General features: G+C 44.6%; 1 protein-coding gene across 1 annotated transcript; it reads right to left on the bottom strand.

Moving 5' to 3' along the window:
* Positions 1-5,105: 5,105 nt before the first annotated feature.
* On the bottom strand, positions 5,106-8,202 carry PtA15_4A120 (uncharacterized protein; the record flags this gene model as incomplete). Its single annotated transcript, XM_053167972.1, has 12 exons — positions 5,106-5,596; positions 5,670-5,768; positions 5,860-5,924; positions 6,003-6,068; positions 6,155-6,285; positions 6,348-6,470; positions 6,556-6,702; positions 6,768-6,899; positions 6,978-7,331; positions 7,392-7,717; positions 7,801-8,002; positions 8,158-8,202. The coding sequence occupies 12 exons, from the start codon at positions 8,200-8,202 to the stop codon at positions 5,106-5,108; spliced, it is 2,181 nt and encodes a 726-aa protein (XP_053019227.1).
* Between the last annotated feature and the right edge of the window lie 2,634 nt (positions 8,203-10,836).

The raw sequence follows: 10,836 nt of genomic DNA, 5'->3' as shown, positions 1-10,836 counted from the left end.
CCAAGATAAGAAATCACGTCAAAGCAATCCCAACACCAACCCTCCCCCAGTAATTACATGGAAAAAGTCTCCAATATCTCTTTCTGTTGATATTCTGCTTACTTGTGCCTCAAATCTTGTCATTGATAAACATCATCCTGTTTTAGTTACATTTCTAAAGCATCACTAGTAATTGATTAATACCTTCTATCTCACACCATGTAGTCGAAGAACCTTAAGTAGTAGTGTTAGATGAGTCATTTCATATTCATGTGTAGTCTCAAGAAGTGTTTCATATTCAATTTGTTTTTTATTCATTATATCTCAAAACCACAAGTTGAATCATGTACATAGACTATATTAAGCTTAGCATTGTCTTGAAATCAACTCATTGGTTCTCTTCCCTCTTTTTTCCGCGCACGCAACTGAGCCGCATCCGGTGAGAAAACCATCCTCACTGCCCTTCATTCTTGAGCCATTGAGCCCAATCTCTTTTCTTCTCTCCTCTGCGCGGTGACAATCAGCTCAATTTTCAACACTTTCCCCAACTCCATATCTCCCTATCACCTCTACTTCCGTATTGATTTGAAAACTATCAGTGAGCCAGACAAACAACTCAAGTTCATGGGCCAAATTAACTGGCCATTCAAGCTCATGGTTGCCAGGGAGTTGTATACTTTGATTTTGCAAGGATACTGGGGCAGTCATCACTACTGGGGTAAGGTATTGCGGAATGTTTGTGGTGTCACAGGCATTTGGCTGCACAATGATTGGGTTAACAGCGGCTAGCTGGTGGACCTGGTACCGGGATCCATCAGCGGTGCACATTCCAACAAAAGCTGGTTATGTATTCCCAGCCCTGGCTGGACGATGAAGCTGAGTTTGTTGATGAGAGCATTCAACGAACCCAACGGGACAACAAAAACCATGTCCAGCTTACCTTTTTCCCACATACCTTCTTGAACATATCATACAATGGCAATGTCATTGTGGACTCTTTGAAACCTCTGACAAATCCCAATAAGTGAATCATCAAGGCCTCCTCTACCAATGATCTTGCTGACAAGATCTCTCCAACAAATCTGACAGTGAAGATTTGAGTGATTCCAGTTCTAACTCCGGATCTTACAATGGGTCTTCTAATAGGAGTCCCAGCGCTGCCTTGGGTGATGCTAGCAGCAACAAGTGGAAACATCCAGATAAAAAAAAAGCTTAAATTCAGCCAAGCCAACCAATCAAGATCCGCCTTTGTATGAGCAACTCTCAGCCAGTACCATCACATCTAGCGTCCAATTCCCCTCCTGCCACCCTGGAGACCCTCAAGACTGATGGCAAGCTGCCCGCCAGGCGGGGACGCTCCTCAAAGGTAGAACTATGTGATTCAAATCCTGATACTCCTCCGCTTGGTAACCCTGCGGTTCCGGACCAAGTCCCGCGCAATGAAGACGCTCCAATTCTCCCAGTCTCATCTGTAAAGAAATGTGGTCGCCCAAAAAAGCCGTCAACAAACAAAAACCGCGGATTTCAGCCAGCTCCGTTAACCAACGCGGACTGGGAGCGAATCGCTGCCCGCTCGGCTGCCAGCTGGAAGTCACAGTGTGCCGTCAAGAATGCCAGATATCAAGCCCAGAATTATAGAACAAAAAGGCGCAAAGGGTACTTTGGGAATGACCACGAGTGTAAGTTACTACACAAGCTGGGAAGAGAAACGACGACGAGCACACCTGAGAGTTGCGAGCTGAGGGTTTGAAACAATAAGAAACTGAATGAAGAAAAAGGAAATAGTATCGGTACAACAGAGTCTATTTAATTAGACTACATTAGGTTTTGAGCAGGGTTTCAAGCCCTGACTATCATTACACAACCGGATGATGAGTATGCTTATACTGAGTTATCTCAATAAGAATGACAGGCAATCCAGAAAATTGCTCCTGTTGCTATTGAAGGAGGGGAAGGCCTCCGCTTCAAAGTCTCAAGACAACGCCGCCCCAACTGTGAATCCTCCCCCCCTCTGAGGAGGCCGCCGCGACTCAGAAAGCCACCGCCACTCAGAGGGCCTTTGCCACTTGGAAATCCGCGAGTTCCACAAAGGCAAAAATGGGTACCGTTACCAAGGTTAAGGTAGGTACGCGGAGATCTTCACGTGGTGGCAAGCTTTGATTCCCCTTTGGCCCTTTTCCGACTCCGTTTTTAATCTTCTCTGTCCGTTTTTTTCCCGCGCTCTTTTGTGTTCTTTCCTGCTTGTTGTACTCGCTATGTCTTGCTTTGTCTTTGGGCTGCTGGGACTTTTTTTCCAAGGCATTTCAAAATTGCACTTTTGGGTATAGGACTTGTATTTTTACTGCTGGTTTGTTATAACGGACTTACTTTGCGCACTGCAAAAAGCTCTTCGCGCACTGTGCAGTGCGCAAAGTTTGCAAACACTTCACGCACTGCACATGAAGGTGTAAGAGTCTCTGTTAGACTCTTCACCACAGTCCAGTGAGTGTGATTTCAAAAGATCCAGTGTGAGTTTGGGTCTAGACAAGAACTAGAGTCTTGGAGAGAATTTCTAGAACCAAGGGTGAAAGCGCAGCGGTTTTGGTGGCCGCTGCGCTGCGCTGAAAGTAGCGGCCCCGCCCGCTGCGCTACCGCTTTCTGGGTCTGGAAAGAAGCAGGGCCCCGCTATTTTCAGCGGTAGCGCAGCGGGACTGGCGCTGCGCTACCGCTTATTGGGCTGACCGCGCAGCGGTTCCCCGCTGCGCTGCGCTAAAAGACCGCTTCTTTGTAGCGCAGCGCAGCATTTCAGCTTTGCTAGAACCCAACAGTATGTATTGCAAATCTAGCTCAGTAGATGGAAGTCAGTATTTATCTCCTATATACACTTAAATGAAGAAAAGAGAAGAAAGAGAATTGAAAGGAAGAGATGGGGAAACATACCTAGCTCAGTAGATGGAAGTCAGCATTTCTCTACTGAGCTAGGAGGGTGCAGGAGCGTCAAGTCTAAATGGTCGCGGTGGTGGTTGCTGATGTGATCATCTGGGACAGTTGTGTGAAACCCGTGCTCGAGTCCAGAGGGCGCGCCTTCAAAGAAGGGCGCAACTTTTTTAATAAAAAAAAGGGAGTTGAAAAATCGACTCCCAAAATTTGTTTACGTCGCGCGGACCGCCTCACAACATCCACCCCGGGTCCGCAGGAACAAATTTTGACCCGCGCGGATTTTGGGAGTCGGAAAATTAATTCTGCTATCCAGAATGGGAGTCAGAATTTTAATTTCACAAAAAATGACAGAAAATAAAGAAAAATTTACACCTCCGCACTGGGGCACCTGAAGCCCCCCAAAATTTTACAGTGGAAATACAGCACTCTGAATAGCATCTGAGGAGCTTCACAGCCTTGTAACACCCCAGGAAAGGGGTGTGCTATTGTGGGTCTAATTTGGTGGATTTTCTTAGTAGGAAATCCGCCAAAGCCTTTGCCACAGTGCCCCAAAGTGCACCAAAATTTTGGATCATGAAAAAAATAATATTTACCCAAATGGTTAGCTGAAAGGCATTAACACACCAGCACAAAATAATTTTGAGGCAGCTGGGGCTGTTGGTCATATCTGCTACTAATTGCCTCCGCAACAGATAATATTGCCTCCGCAACAGATAATATTGCCTCTGCCACCGTTGATAGCGCCTCTGCAAGAGTTAATAGTGCCAGAGTCTTTTATTTCATGATCATAAACTTTGGTGCACTTTGGGGCACTGTGGCAAAGGCTTTAGCGGATTTCCTTAGTAGGAAATCCACCAAATTAGACCCACAGTAGCACACCCCTTTCCTGGGGTGTGCCAATGCTGTGAAGCTCATCAGGTGCTATTCAGAGTGCTTCGTGACCGCTGTAAAACTTTGGGGGGCTTTAGGTTCCCCAGTGTGGAGGTATAAATTTTTCTTTATTTTCCGTCATTTTTTGTGAAATTAAAATTCCGACTCCCATCCTGGATAGCGGAATTAATTTTCCGACTCCCAAAATCCGCGCGGGTCAAAATTTTGTCCCGCGGACCCGGGATGGACGTCGAGAGGTGGTCCGCGCGACATAAAGCGTTTTGGGAGTTGATTAATTAATTTACAGACTTACTTTGTACACTGCAAAAAAACTCTTTGCGCACTGCACAGTGCGCAAAGTCCCCAAACACTTCACGCACTGCGGGAGAAATATCAAAGTTTTTCAAGGTTTTTCTTGACCAATCAATAGAATGGGTTCTTACTGGCCCCTGTGAAATTTTTGGGAGTTTTTCCAGATTTCCTTGTATGCTAAAAAAACATTAAAAGCAAAAAACAGATGTAGCATTTGGGGGCCTGAAAATCAAAGTTCCCATGGGCAAAAAATTCAAAATAATTTATTGACTCATGGAACATATAGGATCAGCCATTTTTGAACTTTTTAGCTACTTTGTGCAAGATAAAGGGTCTGAAAAATGAGGAAATTGCATGTGCAATCCACCAAATTTTGCTATTATGTGGTGAAATTTCCTCATTTTTGAGACCCTTACTCTTGCAAAAAGTAGCTAAAAAGTTCAAAAATGGCTGTTCCTATATTTTCCATGAGTCAGTAAATTATTTTGAATTTTTGGCCCATGGGAACTTTGATTTTCAGGCCCCCAAATGCTACATCTGGTTTTTGCTTTTAATATTATTTTTTAGCATACAAGGAAATCTGGAAAAATTCCCAAACATTTCACAGAGGCCAATAAGAAGCAATTCTATTGATTGGTCAAGAAAAACTTGAAAAACTTTGATATTTCTCCCGCAGTGCGCGAAGTGTTTGGGGACTTCGCGCACTGTGCAGTGCGCAAAGAGTTTTTTGCAGTGCGTGAAGTAAGTCCGTTAATTTATGCGAGTCAATTTTTCAACTCCCTAAATATAGGTTATACTTATTGACACAGGTGCATGGTTTGTGAAATTATTCTTGCAGAATTGAATCACAATAATACAAAATATTATGACAATGTTAAAAGTCAATTTATGCACACATTAAGGTCAAGATTGGATTATTATTTGGGGTACTTGTTTACACTTTTCACAAATTTGATGCTTCAAAAATCAATCCGATCTTGAAATGATCTTGATGGGGCTGTAATCTTTATAAATATGGGGAGAGGCTATAGCATGGCAGGCTTGGGCTTCTTCATGCTACTTGCTGTTTTCAGACCTGACAATCCTGACAGACTTGACGTTGTAGTAGCGTAGGAAACTGCTCCACTGCTATAAGAGTAACGTGAATCATCACTCCGACGTCGTTCTCTGCCAGTGCCCGGGGCCATCCAGCTTCTTTCATCGCCCGCAATCCATGATTGACGAGGAGCTGAAGTAGATAGTTGATTTTTTTTAGGATCTTGAATTTCAGCCGCATCTTTCGGATAAAGGCCTATTAAGGAGGTGATGTTTTCACGACGGTCCTCCAATCGAGATGAAAGGACAGCTTGTGGCTGCGAAAGATTTGAATCAGCTTCATATTTCTCAGAACCAGATAACCCTCTCTCATTGTTTTGATGATGGTACGGGGCCACGTCATGATTTGGGAAGGTTATCTCATCATCATGTATCGATAGCCTTTCGACCGTATCAGATGAAGCGTTTGAATCTCGATTAACTAAACGGAAATGGCCAAAAATTAACAACATGATGAATAACTCTTCACAAAACTATTTTTTTTGTGGACTTACCCTTGACGAGAAGCCCTCGATCAAATACTAAGAGGCAAGCCACAGCTACAATCAAACTGGCAAACATGAGCACGCAAGCCATGATTCCAGTAAAATTCACTTTAAATAAAAAAATAATTCATGCGACGGTTAGTTCAAGGAGAAAAAAATCTTGCTTTGAGAAATTAATCAACGGAGGGAAATAATTCACAGAATACCGTAACGTTCGCCATCTTCTGGTAAAAGTTTTCACACAGAAGGAAAATTGTGAACGAGCTAGAGAATCAAGACAAAAGAATTTGAGTTATCACTTTGGAGTAAATATTTTTGAAAGGAACTGCTGGAGGGGCTAACAGTAAAGCAACATCATAAATTAAAAATGCAATTATTCCTATCATATTCTCATTTTTCAAGGAGAAACTGAGGGACAGGTAATTCATGACATCATCATAAAAGTCATTTTAGAATCTTTCAATTGATATATTTTGCTTCAATCAAGAACTCACTTTCCAACCAATAGCCATGGGACTGAAAGTGCTAATAAGATCCCCAAAGCAGCCTTGAAATTTTTGGTACCAAAACGGTTTTTTGAGCCATTTTTCCATTTATATGTGACCACCTCTTCGAGCCAAAGAGCCTGTCCACAAGTCCAATTCAGATAAAGACGTAGCAAAAGAAGAAGTAGTAAAGCCTACTCACCAGAAAAACAATGACAAAATATGCATTGAGCTGAAGAATTGCCGCAAAAATCAAAGAAAGCGTATGCGCAATCCTAACCATTCGACTAGCCCCAAGTTTTTTGAAAGTACGCCAGTCTAAAACCTGGAGTTGCACAATTTCATTCAATTGTAAGCAATGATCTATGCTATGCGTCTTTCCAGAAGATAAAGATAATAATGTGGCGAACCGCATAAAGCTTGAATGCCAAAAAGGTGAAAGCAAGGGCTGTGGTAGCAGCAAAAACCACGGCCACGACGTCAAGTTTCAGCAAAACACCCCAGAACTCAGGAAGAACATCTACTCCATCACAATCACTATTGACAACAATTGAAAACTTCAAAATTATTTCCAATCATTAGTCCCTAATTTCTTTTATCAATCCGGAATCTCATGACCTACCTCCTCTTTCATAGTAATAGTTTTTCTCAAATCGAGTGCTACAAAAGCTGTACTTATGAACTGGGATACTACGACCGCAGCAATGTGAGGAACTGATTCCAAAAGCAATCCCCAGATGGTGAGACCCCAGAGCTAGAAATAATTCAATTTAAAGATGGCTAGATTGGGATCAAAACGCTAAATTGCAAGGATAAAGTTAGAGAAACGCACCCAAATATGAAAGACTATTCTTGCAATATCAGTGCGATGACTTCGAGAGATAAACTTCATGGGCTGTTTCAAGGCAGTGACACATTTTGCTGATAAGTTAATTAAGTTCCCGTCCAGTACAAATATTGCAGCACCAGGTGCAGCTACATCTGTAGTTTGCATTGTGGTGGGATCCCCCCCATTTTTTAGATTGACTTCCTGAAGTATACTAAGTGCACTTGGGTCTCGTTCAACATCTTCAAGTCGTGTCTGGGATGACTTGCTTGTAGGTTTCTTCTCCTTACGTTGTTTGTTTACTTCCTCTTCAGCTTTCACTTTCTTCCCATCACGACCTCCTGTCTGAGCTGGTGGTGGCTGGGGGGGATTAGGTAGTGGTGGGGCAGGCTCCTTTGGTGGTGGGGGAGAAGGCTTCACTTGTGGTGGGGGAGGATTCGGTTGCGCCACTGGTGGGGGAGGATTGGGTGGTGTTGGGGGAGGATTGGATTTTGGTGGCGGAGAAGCAGGTGCAGGTTTGGGTGATGATGCAGGTTTTGGTGCTGGTGGTGCCACAGGAGTTGGTGGTGATGCAGCAGCAGTGGGTGGTGGTCCAGCGGCTTGGGGTGGTAGTGGTGCAGTAGCAGGTGGTGGCGCCGCAGCTGCTGGGGGAAGCTGTAGACCAGGTGAAGGCCTTGGCGATGGTGCTGAAGGAGGCGGAACAAGCGGAACAGTTGGTGTTGGTGGTGGGGATTGAGGAGGTTTTCCTAAAGCGATGAAAAAGGTTTTTTTATTTGATGAACATGAAAACCTTGGAGGTGAGTTGCTTATTTTTGGAATGCACGCTCACCATCTTTTTCTTCATCACGCCTAGTCAGTTTACGACTTATGTATAACAACGTATTGTTTGATTCCAACACTGAGCTTTGATACTGTAAGCTTCTCCGGTTTGGTTGACTCGCGGGAGTGACTTCGTGGCGAGAAGGCTCTGGTATTGGCAATGGCCGATTCCTTGTCTCCAGAATTTCAACCAAAAGGTCCACTCCTTGACGCTGTTTGTTAAAAGCATTTTTGATTAGTATGAAAATGTTGTGAGCGCAATATTTTCTGGGGTCGAGTGGGTCAAGCTCGTTCTAATAGCCTGTCGCCCAGTGGAATTGGCACAGTTTAACCAAGAGACTTGAGCTTCTACAGTGAATAAACGCACATGAATGACTAGCGATCGACCTTCTAACCAAAGTTGCAAAATCATCTGGAAAGTTGCGACAATCACAACAACTAAAAGGTAACGGTGAGAGAATAATTTATAAACCTAGTCGTCGCAAAGTATGAGGTTCTCAGTGTGCTTTCTCCAGGTTGAAATTCGTCAAAAGGTTGGACCTAAGGCCCCCCTCTTGAGTCGAACACTTACAATACTTTTTGGGCGAAGAAAAATTGATAAACTACTTCTTGACTGCTTGAGCATCTTGAAACAAATTGGGCCACAGAACAAGTGAGCTCGGGAGGTTTCTTTCGTGTAAGAGTGGGCGAGGTTTTGAGAAGGAAAGCAGTCTCGATGATTTTTCCTCGTTGCTGGATACTACGAAGACTGGACTTTGTACAGGGCCAGCCCGCCTTGCGAAAGGTTGAAAATAGTATAATATTGTGAAGATAGTCCTGACGGAATCCTACTATGAATAATGACCCGTAGCCTGACGAAGGGGAATGAGATTGATTGAGTCTTTGGATATGTTTCAACAATGTGAAGAGAGACAGAACGAAAATGACACTGCCTTGACAGTTGCTCCCATCAACAAACACTTAATTCGTGGTTGATAGGCATTTGTTTTAACTACTACCAACGGTGGGTGGTTACGGTCCTGGCAACGTGTAACTTAACGAAAACGTAACAAATTTTCATCGTTATCGGTACCGTTACTGGTAACGGTAGCTCGGTACGGTCCCATACACCGCCGGGGTGGTTCGTTTTTTTTGGCGCAGCTCCAGGACGAACCGGTCCTGCGGCCGTGCTGATATCCCTGGGTCGCCTCCCTTCCAGCGCAGCCCCACGCCGCTCCTAAGACACCGGCCCTTTCTGGTCCGTCCAACTCCAAGGGCCGACCTGTGCAGTCGTCTCCCGGACCCCCAAAAAGCCCAACTGTCCACAGGGCAACCCACCATCCACAGGTCATCAATTTGCAGCCGATGTGCATCCCCAACCTCATCTCCTTCAAACGTGTGTTCCCGTCGTATTCAGACCAGCGCACATCTCGACGTGAGCCAACCGGGCGCAACTTCTCCCTACACTCCGGCTAACGGTTTGTTGCCGGGTTCCTCATTCACCTTTGGAATTGCAAATGATAGTACCAAACTATACTGGATTGCAAATGACAGAATCTAGCCAGGAGAGAGGAATAACTCTCTCTAGTAAGTATCTACAACTTGAGGAAGAGAAGAAAGAAAACAGAGTCAAGCTGACCTAGCCAGGAGAGAGGAAGAACTCTCTGCAGACCTGCTCTGCTGGAGAATTCTGTTCTGCTTTTCTGAGTCCCTGAGCATTCTGTGCTCCTGATCTTTCCAGCTTGTCTCTCTTCAGTCATCAGCCTTAGGCCATATTTCTTTCAAGGGACAACTTGCCACTGGATCCAAAGAAATGTGCCCTTTTACACCCCTCCAAACCACACATTGGCGAGCTTGGCAAAGAAAAAAATTGAAGAGTCCATCAAGAAAGAACTAGACACAAAAAGTATTTTTGTTCCATTCCTATTCACAGTGCAAATGGGTTGGTCCAAACCAAAACCAACCCAAGACCTGTCGGGTTTGGGAACATTTTGAAATAAAATCGGACAAACCAAACCAACACTAGGCGACTATGCTATTTGAGCACTATGTGTTGGTGTAGCGGTAATGATTTTTGGTCAGTAATACACAGTGTGTAAGAGCCGAAGCTCTTCACTGAGCTAAGGTGTTGGCACTGGGGAGACACTGGTCTCCTGGAGTTCTGATACCAACGTTGGCTTGATTGCAAAGGGAGCTAGCTCAGGGGAGACAGTCAGAAGGGTCAAGGTCTCTACTATGTACACATGGTTGTCAAGAAAAGGAGGGAACAGAAAAGGAAGAAAGGCTCACCTAGCTCAGGGGAGACAGTCAGAAGGGTCCAGGTCTCTACTGAGCTAGGAGGGGGAGCGGGGATATTGAGACTACATGGGGTCAAGTTGAATCCTTGTGAACGGCTTGTGAAATCCACGGCGCCCGCGGCGCGGGGGTTTTACAGTCTCCCCCTCTATAATGAGAAGAAAAGAAGGGGAAAATTGGGAGGATAGGCTGGACAGGCGGTGTGGTGAGCCTCATCAAAAGCACCTTCACTCTCCGCAGGCTCCAGGAATCAACTATCAGGGCGACCAACCACTCAGGACAACAACACAGAACACCAGACACAGGACCCAGGCGCCTCAACATCAAACACTCCATCATCGCCAAATCCAGACATGCATCAAACATCAATCCACATTGGTCATCAACTCAACAGCCCTTTCCTTGTCTCTTGGTTTCACACTAATGCACCTACTTTGGGATTAGTACTTGTCTCATCTTCATGCGCCTCATCCCTTTTGTTCATTTCTCTTACACTTCTCCTTGATTGAAGTTTTTCACTGTTTCAGTTTTCCCACAACCACAAGTCAACCACCCCCCAGATTGTCTATATAAACTGCCCCTTTGTCCACACTTTTGTCCCCCATCAGCTCATCAGACAGTAGTTGGTCAATAGTTATATAGTCTCATGGTTACCTTATAGTCAATTACAGTAGCCATTCTGCCTTGACAATTATATCATCTTGCCTGCTCAACATCCAGTAACCATTCTGTGGGAGAGCATTACTTACTTCGCCATTTCATCACCTTACCC

This window comes from Puccinia triticina, chromosome 4A (genome assembly GCF_026914185.1).
Source record: "Puccinia triticina chromosome 4A, complete sequence".
NCBI classification, from domain to species: Eukaryota; Fungi; Basidiomycota; class Pucciniomycetes; order Pucciniales; family Pucciniaceae; genus Puccinia; species Puccinia triticina.
Note: the sequence above shows the minus strand (reverse complement) of the source record. Positions and strands in the feature narration are given on the sequence as shown.